The sequence below is a fragment of the Numenius arquata genome, chromosome 8 (genome assembly GCF_964106895.1).
Source record: "Numenius arquata chromosome 8, bNumArq3.hap1.1, whole genome shotgun sequence".
Classification (NCBI taxonomy): domain Eukaryota; kingdom Metazoa; phylum Chordata; class Aves; order Charadriiformes; family Scolopacidae; genus Numenius; species Numenius arquata.
This window is the reverse complement of record NC_133583.1, coordinates 14,389,041-14,406,805: the sequence shown is the minus strand read 5'-3', so window position 1 is coordinate 14,406,805 and position 17,765 is coordinate 14,389,041. Positions and strand designations below refer to the sequence as shown.

Genomic DNA, 17,765 nt, shown 5'->3' with positions numbered 1-17,765 from the left:
AACATATGACCAAAGAGGAGACACAGAAGGTAAGTTCCACTTTCTAATATTACAGGTTACCTTCTCCTATAAGGTAACCTCTTCTTGACTCAAAAAACAAAAACAAAACAAAACAAAGAAAAAAACACACCACCAAAACCCAGCTGCCATGAGAACTCATGACATTCCTTTTCAAGTAAAAAACCACAACCCACAAAACCAATAAAAACCCATATGCCATCCAGAAAAGTCTATCCTTTTATTTATAAAACAGAGCCTAAATCAGAGGAGCTACTTTACAGAGACATGTAAATGGAGTACCTTAAACAGCAGGAATAAAGGATTTAAACAGTGACATCATATCTCTCTTCCATCCTTCTACACTTTCCAGTGCTGAATTTTGCAAAAATAACTTAGAGATTAATAACTGTGTCAGTAAAAAAACTCGGTTTAAAAAAAAAACAACCAAAACCTCTTAATGGAGAAAGAAGAGAATGCATTTTACATACAGTTTTATTTTCTTACCTGAGGTCGATCAACCATCAGAAATGCGTAGCTTTCAGAAAGCTCTTTTTCTAGGCGACCATCAAATTTCAGCTCTCTGCGTTTTTCTGTGAACTATTACAGAAAATTCTTAACACATGTAGACTGATTACTGCTGTCACATTCAAATGTCAGTCTTTTAAGGCCTCATCTACATTAGCAGATCCAAGTGCACAAAAATAATCTAAAAATAATCTGAACGAGATTATAGTAAACTAAAATTAAATTTCAAAAACGTTATACACGTGGGAAATATCATTGGCTTAATCTGCCCAAAGACGACTTTGGTTTTTTTGAGGAAGAGAAACTCTTCAAACAAACCTGTGCAGTGATGTTTTAGTGTTATCTTAGTAGCACAACTATCTAGAAGCATCCAGCTCAATGCCTTCCGTATCATCTTTGAAATTACAGAAATAAGCCTCTCTCTCATCTTAGGAGACAGACCATTATCTCTTACGTTATGCATGTACTTTTGGAGCTGCACCTCACTGCTACTGAGGTGGTTTTCATCAGCTCCTTAGCAGTAACCATGAGTCATAAACATTACAGTAGTAAAAACAAACAAACAAACAAACAAACTTCAGAGTTTACCTTATAGTTTCAAGATAAAAATTAGAGCAAAACAATTATATTACCTATTACTCCATACACAAAGCTTTTGGCACAGCAACTGAAAACTTATTTCACAATTATGAAAGAAAGCTGAGGCTGGATTTAAGAGACACCAGATACTGCACAGCAGAAGTGCTTCAACTGAGCCGCTCCACTTACTAGTCCAAGTAATGACCTCTTTGAGGTACTTCTTGGAAAACAACAACATTACAGACTCTATGCAAACTTAGTATCAGAAAAATATTTTAATCTTAAGTCTCACAGGAAGCATCAGGCCTTTCAAATAAGACACTATAGCATCCTTCCAGGTTATTAAAAATATATTAAAAAAACTTTTGAAAACTAAAAATGCAAAGAGGCAAGTGGTGCCAAATACAATTTTTTATTTTAGGTTTTTTCGAGCATCTGGCAGGCAAGATTTTTTGCCTATGCATAAAATTGCCTGAAAAATAGCTGCTGATGTGAGTTTGCAATTAAATATCAAGCACATAAGTAGAAAATAATTCCCCTGTCTTTGCCTCTAGACTCAGAGAAAACATTAAACTTCATTTGACTAGTACCTTATTCATAAAGAGAAGCCACAAATGTACTCACTTCCTTTTCCAACAGTTCACTATGAACTAAGCTGGCTCTCTTATAATGAAAATTGGACACTGAACTAGGTTCCAAGTAAGATGAATGCAGAATCTTCACAACATCCTCAAATTCTCGAGAGCCTACAGCTACTGGCTGAAAGAGTGCTATAAAAGAAAAGAAATAAAATAAAATTCATTGACAGGTTATGCATAATAGACTAATGGTTCATGATTCAACTTAGAATACAAAACATCTAAAATATTTGAAAAAGATGGAATTTAAAGTTTCTAGCCTAAATTAAAGTTGCCTAAAATTATAGCAAAACAGAAAACAAAAACCAAAATCACATTTCTTTATGCTTTGTTAGTATTACTTTTGAACAGCTAGTTCTCAGAAATTAGCAAGGGAAGTACCTCAAATCTGAATCTACCCTTTGAAAACATCTGATATGTATCACAAAACACTGTAATTAAACTTTTATGATTTTAATTAAACTAATTAGATCTTTTAATTAAGAACCAGGAACAAATTGTTCTAATAAAAACCTCAACAGTAGTTTCATAGCTTAGCCTCACTTTAGAACCGTTACAGGGTTTTTTATTTGTTTGCTTATGGTAATTAGGCTGAATATGAGTAAATTCAATACTGTCTTAAGAAGTTCAATAACCTCCTGTTACTAAAACCCACACTGCCCGTGCTTATGCTTTATGATCTTATCCCGTATGATAACTGCTTTAAAAGGAAAGCCCTTCATTTGTTGTTTGTTGTAAAAATTCACCTTCTGGGCAAACCTTTGCCTAAGCTTGCACAGTGAAGTGTTGACCTCCCCAAGCTTCTCTATTTGCATTTGGGAACTGAAAGTTTCAAACTGATCAGAAGAGCAACTGGAGAGTGGGCCAGCAGAGACTCTGAGTGCAGATTTTGAGAGTAATGTCTAGGAAAATAATACTCCTGGGAGAACTGAACTAGTTCACTACGGCAAGCGTTTTTTCTCCCCAGGGCAACTTCCAAAATACTCACAAGAAGTGCAGTATTTTTGTAGTATTTGCAAACTTCAGACAGAAAGTATTCCCAATAGATATTTCTGGGACTGCTTTTGCTCTTTTTGTAGGAGGGCCTCTTTTTCCTTTACCAAAATAAACCCCCAAACCACCACCACCTGAAATTGCTGGAAGTTACAATAGTTAGGAATGAACTACAATAATACTATTCTCACATAAAAGACAATCTACCATTGTTCTAACAGCAAATTAAATTTAATTACATCTTTAGAGTGTATCTCCAACTTCATTAAATAATATGGTAGTAGACTTAGATAGTAATCTTGTCCTCATTTGCAGGAAATATTTACTACATTAGCCTTAAAATAAAACAATTGTTCTAAATGAAAACTGAACTGTCTTGTGTTATCTAGTAAAAGCTGCATTTACACACACACTTTAAAATGTAATACCACGTTTGCAAACTAAAGCAATGACTCCAACACAAGCAACAATGAATAAATGATTTTTTAAGAGTGGAATTTATAAAAGTGATTTAAAAAAAAAGTTACTATGTAACATTCTTTTCAGTAACAATGCCTTCATTCTTGAAAGGCTGACAGCAATATGGGAGGAAAGATAATTGGAAGCAAATGAAATTCTCAATTTAGGATTACTAAGATTGAATGTGCTTGTACTGAAGAGAGCAACACTTATTAGTAAAATATAAACCAAGCATACTATAGATACACACACACTGGAAAAGCACCTCCCATCCCTAAACACCTCTTAGATCTTTCTGACAAGGAGCTATAAAAGCCCGGTGTGGTAGTGCATGAGTCTCCTATATTGGCTGTTCCCCTTCTGTCTAAAAGGGCCCGTTAAGGCAGACAATCACCAACGTCAGCTAATTGTCCAAATTTCCCGTTTCCTGAACAGTGATTACTGTACCCACCCCTTTTCCTTCCTTCTCCCTAGAAATGCACACTCAAACCCAGCCAATTTCTTCTGTCTTGAGTCCAGGCAAGTAGGAAACTCTGCAGCACTAGCTAGAAAGAGTGACCACAAACCATACACAATGTCTTGCCTGCCTCCCAGATGCAAACCTAGGAAGAGGCATATTATTACATCAGTTAAGATCCTGTCATTCATTCAAATATTGTCAACTACATTCCCATCTGTGTGTTAAACATTTCCTGCTTTGTGGAGAGTTCTGACAAGCTGACAGAGCTGCCCAAGAAGAGCGAGTCCCCCTGTTCTTCAGCTACTGAGAACCTACATAAACTACTATACAAGTAGCTCTCAGCAAATTTATGGAAGAGCTCTACTTAATGCCTTCAGTTATGGAATACAGAAAATTAGAGAGAATTTTTTCTTTAAGATTGTTGGTTTTTTTCTTTGATTTCTTAGCAGAGGACTGAAAGTGTTACTACTATTGTTACTTATGATTCAATAATATATATACTTTCTTGTACATCACCAAATTTACACCCCAAAAAAACACCACTTAAGTTTATCAGAGATGCTACTGAAGCTAGAAGGGCTGTTGCTACCTTTGTAGTAAAGACACATCAAAATTGAGATATTTTTAAGTACTTGGGCATAAAAGTCACTTTTGAGATTTCAATTTTTCTATCTGAGAACATACAGAACATGAAAACAAGACTGATTCCACGTAGCTGACCGCATCAGTCCAAGAACAAGATCCTACATCCACCTTTCAGTAGGAAAATGCTTAATAATAATAAAAAAAACCCATCACAGTAAAGGAAATTCTATTCCTTTGATGTATTGAGTGGGCAGTGTACAAAGTGAACAGGAACTACACATACAATCTTGCCTTAGTTTACTTCATGCATAAATTAAGAGTGATTGACTTAATGATCAGCTACTGGCTGAGAGAAAAGGAACGTGAATGAAATTCTTGACTGTATAATCCTTACAGAACACACTAGTTATGTTTTGAACAGTACTTATAAACACTAAATTTCATCCTGTCTGCCTAATGCCTTTTCAGATATAGTAGTGGAAGACAATGCACACTTGGTTTGTGAACTAGACAGCACCCACTAAGCAGTTCTTATTCCGGGGCAGTCTCTGCTAATTTTCTACCTATTGCATTCTGTTTCTGAGTTGCCAAATGATGGACGGAGCAAAGAAAATCTGACAAACTGACTGGAGGACAGCATTGTAATCATAAAGTAAAAAAAGTAAGTCACTTACTTTTGAACTTCAAGTAAGTTACCATATACAGCAGTCCAAAAATTAAGAGGTGCATGGCATAAGCTTTTTTACCCTTTTTCAAGCAAGTTAGACACACTAACCATACGCTTCATGACAGGCTCAAAGCTACTTCCACAGTCATTCCAGAACTGAGGCACTGCGGCCTTCAAGTTATTTCTAAAAACCTGAAACATTACCTACTGAGGTAACTAGCAAGGTAATACTGTTCATTTTGTCATCTAAGCACTGGTGATGAAGGACAGCTAGTTTCTGAAAGATTGAGGTCACCACAGAAGGGCCTGTACTTCACTTAACAAAGAAGTTCAGAAGCAAGAGAAGAACCTGAACAGTACTAAACTAGATTTTCTATAGCAGTCACCAAATCCTATGTTCACAGGCAACGGATGAGACTATTAAGCTTATCTCCAGTCCTACCTCAACTCAGACACCAGTACTGTGTGCGAATGTATTTTTCAGGCTCACTATACAAACCTGGTATGGGTATGCTGCACCTTTATTGGGCCTGTGTAAATTAAAGTCATCTACGTAAGGACTAACTTGCAGTATCCTTATAACACATACAAGTCAATTATAGTGGATTTTGCTGGCTTGTTCTGCAGAAGTAAAAACCAATACATAAATACTAGTTTTGTTTAGTTTCTATCCAGTGTATTGGCACATATGTAAGTATTTTTAGGTGGAAACACAGATTAGCTAATATAGTAGGTAGCCTAGGGACAGACACTAGACAGGATGTTTGGCTGCATGTAATTCCCCAGAGGCTCTCTCTTTCACAGCAGTCCAGTGCTTCAACTTGAGAAAACCGAGTTTGAAGTTAAGGGGTTTGTGGTATTTTCATATTTTTTTTTCCTTCTGTTTTTAAGTCAGAATGTGAAGAAGTGGAAGACAGAGCCATTCTATTTAAGGAATCCTGAACTAACTTTCAAGTGAAGATAAGTAAATTACTTATTTTATTATCAGGTAAGTTGGCAGAATGCTAGCACTCTTCCCAAACAAGTGCTCCTGCTATGAAAACTCCATTGAGAAACACGATTTTCTTTAAGTCTTCATTTTTTAAGACTAAGACCAAAAATATGTTTTGCTAATGAACCATAATGTTGTTACTTATGATTTTTCCAGCCCCAAATGTCTTGCGGTCTCTCAAAAGGTCTAAGTAGTTATTAAATTCAAGAATTGCTTAACGAAATCCCCATGTAGAATAGCAAATAGCAGATACGTATCTCTACCAAAGATGTGGAAAATTTTAAGACAAAAGGCAAAATGAAACATGAAGTACTATCAGGCAGAAAAGGGACAACCTAGACTTCCAAGAAAGTACTGCCAAGACTTTCATGGACCAAAGCAAGACCTTTTTGCTCCCACTCAGCCTGAGAAAGAACAGTCATTTTTGCCCAACTTTTACCAACAAGTAACCCCTTAAGCCATTGGTGGCTACTTGAGTGTGTTTTATGGAATTGCCTTTTGGTGTAAGGACCACTCAGAGTTCAGTGATTCAAAAAATGCCCTTCCAGTGCTTTATCTTGAAAATTTGTTTTCCTCATCCTATTAAACAAGGATCTTTCAAGTTTTGGACACTGGAGAAGATCTGGTAATCTAATCAGAAGAGGCCATGACAACTGGCTAGAGTACTAAGATTAAAAAGAGATAAGCCACTCAAGAGAGCATAAAACTGTCACTAAGCTGTATTTACCAAGAAAACAGAAAATTTCAAGGCAGTTTCAAGTAGGAAAACAAATGCGCACACACATTACCAAAAAAAAAAAAAAAAAATCTCACCGCCAATCTTTTTTTAGTTTGGTTTCCTGAATTCTTCCACTAGGAAAAAAAAAAGGAAGTCAGAAGAAAGATGCCCTGTGCCAACTAACCAGTTAGTTTCAAGAAGTATGTTTCCTGCAGATGCACGTCTCCACATTAACAAGGTTCCTTCTGTTGACTTTCAGTCCCTTGTTAGTCTCCAATAGAGGTGGAGAGAAATTGCAGAAAGGCCAAATAAGCAGCTAAATCCTAAGTTTTCTAGGATTTTTCCCTTTTTGTTTTGTAGATTCAATTTTTAATTGCTTCACAATCAAAAATTGTTCCCAAAAGACATTTTGGTGCTTTAAAAAAGAAAAACAAACCACCAAAAAAACCCCAAACCACCCCACACGAATAACAAAGTCACCCTGTACAGATTGTATAGTTTGTACATGACAGATTAGTTGTCATAATGAAGACAGCAGGCATTTAACAGGATGGTATGTCCAGGAATAAAATGGAGGTTTAAAAAGTAAAACAAGGACAATTCCAATGCAAGGAAGGATGGAAGAAGTGTATTCCACGTGTGTTGTTTCATGCTGGAATTTAGAATCTAGCCAAGAGAGCTCTGTTGAGAGGGACAGATGATAGTCTGATTATTTTATAATTCAACAAGATTCATTTGAACACTGGTACTAAGCACGTTGTAAGCGTATGCCACTACATTACCAGATAATCAATGCACTGCTAATCTTCTAGTTTAATTCCAGAGCTGATTTAATTGCATCATTTCTCAAATGCCAGTACTAATTTCAATAGCAATTTGTTTGCCCTCAAAGATCACGCTGGCAGCATTCATGTGAGCCCACCTCTGCTGCTCTTGCCTACAACATGCTCTCTCAAAGCACTTTGCATTCTGGCATCACATGGTGTACGCCCAACAGTCAGCAGCCACGAGCGACATGACCGCAAGCACCATGCACAAGATGGAGAAAGGTCTGAGAAGGTTGGAAACTGCAAATGGCCAGAATGACTAAAATGTCCAAGAAGCACTCTGCAAGCTGCAAGGGAAAGGAAAAAGACAAGTACACTAAAACATAAGGCCTTAAGAATGGGCCAAATGACCTTGACACAAGGAAGTGAGTATCAGATGGGAGAGTAAGAATGGCTTCCCCTTCTACCCTCGAAGCCACAGAAGCCTGATGTTTCAAACATTATCTAAAACTTTTTACACACTGTAGGAGATAGTTCTACACAGGCAAATGATGAATCAGATGATCCAAAAACGTATTTTGCAGGTTTTCATTCACATTTGAACTAAATGCTAGAGAGGAACTTCAAATGTCTGTGGTTAAATAATAAACATTTCTGAGATATATTTAAAGATACTCAAATGTTACCACACTTGGGTCTGGCATACGGAAGTGCAAGAGGCAACGTACTTTATCCAGACATTTTTCTGTCAGATGAGTAAGAGACTTTTTTTTCCTCCCAATCAACCCGGTCCTTTTTACAATGAATCTCTGCCCAACTTGCATCCCCCCTCAGGGAGGGGGTGTGGCAATGGAAAAGAAAGGGAAGAAAAGGAAAAAGGGGACATTACTGCCAAAAATGGAAGGAGGAAAAGACTGGATAATGAAATAAACCTACCTTCATCTCTTCCTTACAGAAGAAAGCCTTTCAAGAAGTTAGATGTTAGACTCTTCTCTGAAGAACTAGAAGCCTATGTAAACAGTTTGTGATATGTGCTAAGTTACTGACCCCACACTGTAAAAGGTCAAGAACTGAGGTAAGTTTCAGGGAGGGAACAAGAAATGTCTTCGATGCCACTTAACAATATCAAAGATAAGCAGAAGCCAATGGAGTCTCACGAAAAGCAAGAAATACCACTGGCTTTTAGAGGAAGAATTACTTGAAAGCGAAAAAACAAGCCCTGGACTCTTGGAAGTGGAACACTTCCAAGGCAAGGCACGTGAACGTGGGATGCTCGCCTCCTCCCTGCAAAGTAAGGAACTTTCACAAGATAAGAACATTCTTCTGCGTATCATCAACGAAGGACAACTCTGCTCAGTGTTTGCTAGTCTACCCTAAACAGGATTACAGCCCCGTCCTGCACAGAGGAAGTCACGGGGAAGAGAAAAGTGAAGCATCTTCTCTGCGTGTCCATGTCTCAGAGAACCATCTTCTCTGCATGCGATTGCATCTCCAGAAGCAAGGATCAACACTCAAGCCCACCCTGATTGCATCCAACTTTCTGTCCTTTTAAAGCAACGGTCTGAAATTCAAGCCAAGTTTTGCTTTCGTTTTTTTCTCCTCCTTGTGACAAAATAAAAACGAAAGAGAAAAGAGGGAGGGATAGGGGAAGAATGTAAAAGCCTGTCTGACGCTAAAAATCTTATCCCCAGCAGCCTCGCTAGTCCGAGCCATGCCACAGCCTCCTCCACACCCGCAGGATTTTGCATGCAGTTGTGTGAGGTGCATAAAGAGCCTGCCTAATGAATAAGATGAAGAGAGGAGTGAGGGAGAGAAGGGAAGGAAAGGGAAGGAACAACCTTTCTTTTCTCTGCTCTTCCTGGGGATCTGAAAGTTCCTCCTAACAGGCAGGTCTTCTGGGGGCTTAGGGAGAGGGGGTGGCCCCCCCAACACACCGCTGGGCGGCTGCTGTTGTTGTTCATTTGCCGTTGAGATGCTGCTCCTGCGCTGGCTGCTGCTAGTGATGCTGAGGTTTGAGGGGACCTTGTCCTCTGCAGCAACAGCAGCCACCAGCAGCGCCTCCCCAGTGCTACTGTTCTCAGAGCGTCCGCCATTTTGTGTGGTGTCCTCAGCGGCTCCTGCTCTATTACTCTCCACCCGGAGGAGGCCCGCGCTGGTCTTCTCCGTCCGCTGATGCTGCTCCGGCTCCATCTCGCCACCACTGGGGATCACGACATCCGCCATTCACTCCTATCGCCGACAAGCGAGAACGATAGCCCGCGCCTTCTCTTCCTCCCCCACCGAACTACCCCTTCCCCACCGCCATGCACCGCCCGCTACCGCTATTGCTCCCCCTCCGTCCGGTCGCTTTATGGCAGCCCCACCGCCCCCTCCCCGCTCTCTAACATGGCGGCCGCGCACACAGAGGGGGCGGGGCTGGAGCCGGCCCGGTTTAGCCAATCCGCTCGCGGCATAAGTTATAAGTAGAGGGGCAGGCGCAGGCCTTCTCGCGTTGCGGACGGTGTCTCCGCGAGCGGGAGGTGGCGGCTCAGTCTGCGGAGCCACGTTTAAAATGGTGGCAACCCCCGCTGCCGCCGACCGGGCGAGGCCCCGGGCTATCGGGCAAGCGCCTGACAAAGGTCCCTCCGCCCGCAATCTGCCAGGATAGGGCGGAAGAGGCAGCTCGCTTCGTTTGCCGCGTCCCTCCTACCAGCCCTATGGGCGCGGCGACGCGGCAGCCCCTTCCTCCGGCTCCGGGGAAAGGCCCGGAGCGGCCGAGGGGAGCTCGGGGCTGGGCAGGTCTCGGTGTCCGTCGCCGCTTTTGGCGGGGAGCGGGGCCGCCGCTCGGTCCACGTCCCCGTCCCGCCGGCTGTGGCGCTGGGGAGGAGGAGGGGACGGAGCCTTTCGCGTCAAAGTAACGGCGCAGGCTTCGATCTGGGGCCAGCCAACGGCCCGCCATCCCTGCTGGGCAGCAATGGCTGCGCCCGTTCAGAGCACCTTCCCTGGAGGTGCGCTTTGCCGGCTTACCCGCGTCCAGGCAGGAACCCCACACGCAGGTCAAGGAAGGCTTGTCCGTGGGCACGGTGCGGGTGGTGGACCGGGCAGGTGAAGATCCAGCTGCACGGCGGGCATGCCGTCCCGTCCTGACAGAGCAGCCAGGGTGCCCGCGAAGTCATCTCCGCAAACGGCCAAGAACAAAAAGCAGCGGTGCGCTACGAGTGCCAGCTCTTACTTCTTCCGCTCAGATTTAAAGTTGTTTTCAAGACATCAGCCAAAACGACAAAATTTTCCCTTTGAAGAATAAAAATAAATTATTAACCATGAAGGACAGGCAAAAGTCTTAATAGACTTTGATAGAATTCTTGGATAGTCTAATGGTGAATTAAAACAGCACCACACAAGCTTTCCTTCCCCCCATTAGCATCTTCCCCTCTGTATTGGGGGGGTGGGTGTGTGTACAAACACTGCCAAACTTCTGTCTTTGGACTAACGTCTTCCCAATTAGAACAGTAATGACAGCTTTGTACAAAGACAGCGTAAGAGGGACAGTTCTTACCGAATCAGTTAAAAATATGAACAATGTGGTTTGTTACACTTTCTTGGGACAGACTCTTAAACTGCAAAGAAAATGTATTATTGCAAAGACTTACGTGTTTAATTGTTTGACTTCATTGAATTTAATCCTCTTTTACATGTTTAATCAAGCGTATGTACATGCCCTTCTAGGATGGTGACAAAAGCCAGTTTCTATAGTAAGGGTACTTAAGTGACAATAGTTATTTGTGTTCCACGACTCGTAAAACTAAAAATTGCAAGCTTCAAGAAGAAAAACTGCATGTGCAAGTAATGAACTATTTGACCTTTGTCAAAAATAAAAAAGTCTTATCAGTAGGATAAAGAATTACAGATTAACTGAAAGCAACAAAATCCATTATTCATATACCACAGAGCACCAGTTTTCAAATGCAGTGAAACCAAATGCTACGAATGGCTTTGGTGTTATTGATGCTAAGTCAGAGACTGGTTTTCCAGCAGATTTGCCAAGGAAACTAATGAGGTGGTATGATGCTGCTGCTCAACAGTAACAAAAACATCCCTGCATTGTCAACACCGTTTTCAGCACAAATCCAAAACACAGGCTCACACTAGCTACTGTGAAGAAAATTAACTCTACCTGAGCCAAAACCAGCACAGCATCACATCTAAGCAGTGGTCTGGTATCCACAGATGAGCCTTGCTGGATGCCTCTGCAGTACTATAAGGCGTTGCTACCTCATGCTGTCTGTCCTACACCCATATCGGAGGCCAGTATGGAATCGGGTTAACATCGTTCACCTCTGCCACCCCTGCTGCGAGGCTTATACCTTCTGGTAAAAGAAAGGTGTGAATATGTGAAACCCAACTCACCTGAACGATTTGATGTAGTTGCTGACAGGGGGCAGAATGAAGATCATCACAGAGCATTAAAATGGTTAGTTGCCTAATTTTAAAAAACCCTAGTGCCTCGCACTTTCTATCTCAGCAGGTCAGGCAGCTTCTTGCTATGCTGGGAGAGAGCAAAACATCACAGCTTCTTTGCTCATCATCATGGAATCTTCTGTGCACACTCAGTCCATTACTTCCCTAAACTGGCACAGTAATTCATGGGTTTGAAATCCCACGTCTATAATTTCAGTTGTAGAAACTGCAAACAGTGTTGCCTAAGGAAAACTCAGCTACAGAGTTTTTTGAATCCCCTGTGTGCTTACTGGGTAGCTGGGAGTTTAGATTTGTTGCCATCTTCACATGTGAGGCTGAACTCTTTGCTGTGTAAATTATCAGCAGTCACAAGTGCAGTGGCTGCATAACTCAGAGTAAAGCCACATTGGTATTTTACATTTGAAATATAATGGTGAAATTTGAGCTCTTTACTAAGGATAGCAAAGACCTTTCTTTGGCAGCTCTGAGGAATGCACGAAATTGAAAAGTTCCTGCTGAAAATAACCCATTCTTGCAGTGCCTAGGAAATACAAATACCGGATGTTTAGTTTTACAAGCAACTAGCAAAACATTAAAAGCCCACAATTTGTTTTCTTTGTTAAAAGTATACTAGTGCTGTAGTTTTGAACAAATATATATTTACATTAGTTACTTATACTGAATATCTTAAATCCTGATAACTGCAGCTATTCATTATCTCAAAAGCAGCTACCAAGCTTAAATGCAAAGCTTTTCCTATGCAAGGAACAAATATTTTAACCCAGGCTTTTTATTACATTGATCTCTTTTTAGATTATCTGTAAGTCAGAAAATATAAGTAACCTTCCAACTTACAAAAGGTCTGTTGTTACTGGTAGCCTCCAGGGTGTTAAAAGCAGATAAGCTAATAATTATTAGTTTCTTCTTGGAAGTCTTTGGGGAGCCAGCCAATTTTAAATAGGATAATTAGTATCTATAACTATAATTTACATAAATTACAGAAACATAACACCAAACATCTATGTAATCGCAGAAACATGGTGTTAATTATCCAGAGGTAATAAAACCCATATATGCAGTGTTCAATCTACAGATAAATTAAGACTGTCTCCCTGAGAATTTGATGCCTCTGTGAAGATTCAGTGGTGGTAGAGAGAATATTACAAAGTTGTTGATATATTATCAGAATGGTTTTGCTGTATTTTACCTCGTTCAAATAGAATTTCCATATACAAGGGGAAAAATGGAAATACCAATCTAGTGTTATTTAAGTCTGTGTTGATACATTATACATCGCCAAACATGTCAACCTGTTTTATTAAGTTTGAGTTGGCATAGCTGTTAAAATCACTTCCAAGCTGTGTATGTATTCAATATACAACTAGTTCAGCCGATGGGTGTTTGGATTTGATTATAGCTGGCTTGCCCATGTTCACCAATGAGCAGTAACACTACAGAGCTAAGCTAGTGTCACCACTCCCATTTTACACATACTCTTCTTTGCTGTAACTTCAGGGAACATATTGAATGATTCTTTTGTGCTGCATGAATCTAAACCATGGTATGAAAGAGTGGGAAAATAGTGTCATTTTGACTAGAAGGGAGAGGATAAATAATAGCAGTTATCAAATAAGGAAAATGCTGCTGCAGACGAGGAAATATTCTCTATGGCCTTGGTGACTGGGATGAGGTTTAAGTTGTACCAAATGAGATTTAGGTTAAATGTTAGAAAAAAACTTTCTAGCAATAGAAGTTAAGTACAGGAAGAAATTCTTTGGGGACACTGGGGGATTTCTTTAACTGGTGTTTTAAAGTTAGGGAAGACAGATTTCTTCCAGAAATAGGTTCACAATTACTTAAGGTAGGCCCTTCCAACCATATTGTCTATTCTCATTCCTAAAGAATTACTGGAAAATGTATCTACATTTTGGGCAGGGTGAAAGAATTTTCAAAAGCAAATGAGGTCTTCTAGTAGCCATTAAGTTAATATGTATAGATATAGTACGTATGTATGATTTTTTTTTTTCTTTAGGAAAACATAATTTTAGCATGTGTCTGTATATATATGTATGTATACACACATGACATTTACTTTCTTGCTTGTTTGAATTATCATAGTTCTACTGACATACTGTTCACATTAGATTAAGACCTATCCACAGACAGTGAATAACCATATGACAGTAAAATTTCAAAGACTTCAGAAGAAACATTGGGTCTAAATTGTGTATCTTCACTGTATTCCAATAATTCTGGAACCGAGTCATTTTGTATGGATCAACTGTAGAGCCATTCCAATAAATTCAACAAGCACTAAAGAAACAACTACAAAAAAAAAGTTAACAGGGTAGGGATATGACTGTGTACTAAAACTACCCCGTAACTGTGAGAAGTGTGCTTTCTACCACGTTCTGTCTCACAATGAATCACAGAATGGTTTGGGTTGGAAGGGACCTTGAAGATCATGTAGTTCCAAGCCCCCTGCCACAGGCAGGGACACCTCCCACTAGACCAGGTTGCTCAAAGCCCCATCCAACCTGGCCTTGAACACTTCCAGGGAAGGGGCATCCACAACTTCCATACTGGAAAATATGCTAAAGCATATGTTTATAATGTATTTAGAAATGTTCAGTACTGAGAAAATATAAATATCATAAGCAGGTATCATTAAAAATACAAACAATGCATTAAAGTCTTGTTCATTTATGAAACATACAAAGATGTTTTCCTAATGTACAACTTACTTTAAAAAGATATGTCTTTGCAGCTGAACAAAATTATTTTATGTATTAATTAACATAAGACTGGGAGAGACCATCACAAAAATTACTAAGTACAGCTTAATAAATGATGTAACAATTCTGGATCACTGTACCACTATGAATCCTAAATCCTGATAGATATAAAAAAGGTAGCAAGAATCCCAGTTCGCAAAACAAAGGTTTAGCAAAAAATCACCATAGGAAGAGATTACTCGAATACTCTGAAGTAAAAAAAAAAAAAAGTTTTTAAAATCTGTCACCTTAGTGTCTTTCTAGTTTCTGGTTTTGTGGTTTCTGGTATTTGCCAAGCATTCAACCACGACTCCCTGGCTTGCACCAAGTGGTTTCCCACCCAAGTACAAAGCAGCTGCAGATCCCTTTGATTCTGAAATCAGATGATATGTAACACATTAGTAATAGAGATTTAGATCAGACTAATTGCCACAAAATAAAAGACATTTATAAGGGAGGGTTGCATAAGGCTCTGTGCTCAAGGAACAAACTCGGGTGCTTGCTCCAGTCATTACCTCAGTATTCTTTTATGACAGCAAATGTTGAAATACAAAATATTATTTAGTCTGAGCATAGCGTTGCAGTTTAAGTAACTAAAAATTACTGTTTTACTTTCCAGAAATTACTCTAGTGATGCAAAACACATCTCATTTCTTCAAACGTTTCAGTGCTTATTTTGAGCAATGGTATTCATGCTGTCTGAATTTTAGGTGCCAGGAGATCAAAGACAGGAGAACTGTATAATTAAACTTTCTTCATAGACCATGCAGAGAGACACCTTCAGAAAATTCAGAGATAAAACCTAATTTATACACTTGGAAAGAGCTTTAGTATCATTTACTAGCAAGGGAGAAAATATGCCCATGATAGTGAAAGGTGAGACAAACAGGGGAAGTCGTCTCAACTTGTCTCTGTGAAGCCATGGATTAGTGAAATTCAACTAGTACTTTTCTCTAAGAAATTTGTGATCCACAGGTGAAAGTCTGAAACAATCTACTTGTATTTTTTAAAATACTGACTTTCATTTTATAATTCTTAACACATCTAAAATCTTAAAATATTTAAAATTTTAAGTAATCAAATCAGCTCTAAAAATACACTATTATTTCCAGTAGATGGCAGCATCAACCTGTAGAACAGATTACAGTATTATTTAAAATCAGTATTCTTGAGTAGCATTAAATCTGGAAGAACTGTCCATTCTGCAACTGGAACCCCATATTCAAAGGAAACAAATCTTCCATTTATGTATAACTCAGTTTCTGGCTCTGTTAGCAGACAGTCTTAATTCCCAGGATCCGAGTGCCAGACAGTGTCACCATAAGACATCAACTTTTTCAAAAACAGCAGTTGATTAAACTGACACGTAAACATTCTGATATATCTTTCAAACTCTAGAAATTTCTGTGAAGCCTCAAGAAACCCACTTCCTGCTATTGCAGAGGCATTCCTAAGGCAGTATCCCTGGTTCGGGTGGGTCATGCTGAATAAGAAATACCTTCTGAGAAATACCTTCTCTTCCTTGGAGTTCAACTTTGGGCCTATCTTTTACCCAGATTCTGGCAATTGATTCCCCGGTACTGAGCTTCACAGACTTTAAACTAAGTGCTCCTGCTGTCTCATAGCAGACCTTTGTGTTCTAGGAGATAAATCTTCATCCACGCGTTGTCCTTTTCAGTGCTGCAGATGAAATCTAGGGAACCAAACACCACAGGCAGTTAAATTTGCTTTTGTAGTCTCAGAGGACCCATATATTTCAAAGACTTCAAGGGCATTTTCTTTGCTTACCTTTCTTTCTCCGGCAAGAAAATCTATGCTTTTACCTTATGGTTCATCAGATCTTTCCACACGCCAAGACTACGCTATCTCTCTGTTCTTACCAGGAATAAAAGAACCAACAGGTTGATAAGATTTGTCAAAAAGGCATGAAATTGTCACATCAGACTACCGAGTTCCTGCTCTTGAGAGCAAGATGCCTTATCACTCACTCGTCTCCCAGATCCTGAGATCCAGAGTACTCATACTTCATATTTGGAGGAGCTGGAACTTATCCACCATCTGCAGTCCTCTCCTTATTTTACCATCCCCTCATGGTGATCTTTGAAGCCCTCAACACCTCAGGCTCTTCCACTACCTCTTGTGTTTTTTACACACTCCACCTGTTCTCATTCACCTTCTCACTATTCTTCATCTGAGACACGAATGATCTAAGATCCCTTGGAGATCCAACATGAAGATCGCACGCCTTTGAACTGTCTCATTCGTGGAAGCACAATACATGCAACAGTGGGTGACCTGAGAAATCGGAAGCAATTTTCTGCGTAAGAATCACGCAGAGGCCTATACGTACTGCATGGCTGCAGTATGGATGCCAGCTCACTTCTCCAACTTCTCAGACTCCACTCCGCTGACACCAGGATTACTAACCATGATGATCACTTTGACATACTTATTTATATTACATTTCCTCTTTACTTTGCATTCAGCATTTTACCCATCTTTTTTGGTACATTTTATTGTCCATGCCCTGCCCCTCCCCCGCAAATCAAAAGTAATTCTTTCAAAAGCAGTGGCATTTTGAAAGTGCTAGAAGCAAAACAAGCTAACCAAATCCAGTATTAGGATTCTTAAAGTGGAAGTCTTATTCCTCAAGATGATTTAAAAAAAACATCATTAAGCTTTATTAGATCAAATCAGTTGCTAAGCGCATGTCAGCTACAAAGCAAAACCGAAACAGGTGCACTGCAGAGTGTCGAACATGATGCTAAGTGGTAATACACAAATGTAAGTTCATCTTCTGAGATTCACAGACTGGTTGGTGGCTTTTCACATGCCCCAAAATTCATCATCTCAATTTTTTGGAATAATATATATTTAGTAGAGACATGACCCACAAGGAATCAGGAGAGAGAAACTGATGGCAGGCTATTAATTGTTTGTTCCACCTACTTACTAAGTTGATTATATAATACAAAACTTTGAGGAATGTGCTGAATTGAGCACAGTGACTTGTTTCTTCATTCATATTTTGTATCTAGCAAATTTGATCCAAATGTGTAACACTTCCACGAGAACCAAAATGTAAGCGTTGGTCACATTTGTTAAGACTCGCTGTGTGCACCACTGAAATCTGTTTGTAGTCTTGCACAAACAACCAAACCAAAATCACAAT

At 39.7% G+C, this 17,765-nt stretch overlaps 1 protein-coding gene across 3 annotated transcripts in view; it reads right to left on the bottom strand.

Moving 5' to 3' along the window:
• Positions 1-9,727, bottom strand: part of TASOR (transcription activation suppressor) — a 33,351-nt gene extending 23,624 nt beyond the window's left edge. For all 3 annotated transcript variants that reach the window (XM_074151481.1, XM_074151480.1, XM_074151482.1), the window contains exons 1-3: positions 9,221-9,727; positions 1,729-1,874; positions 505-597 (exon numbers count right to left, since the gene is read on the bottom strand). In XM_074151481.1, coding sequence (XP_074007582.1) covers positions 505-597; positions 1,729-1,874; positions 9,221-9,605 — 624 coding nt within the window. In that variant the 5' untranslated portion in view covers positions 9,606-9,727. The remainder of the gene's footprint in view (positions 1-504; positions 598-1,728; positions 1,875-9,220) is intronic.
• Positions 9,728-17,765: the final 8,038 nt, after the last annotated feature.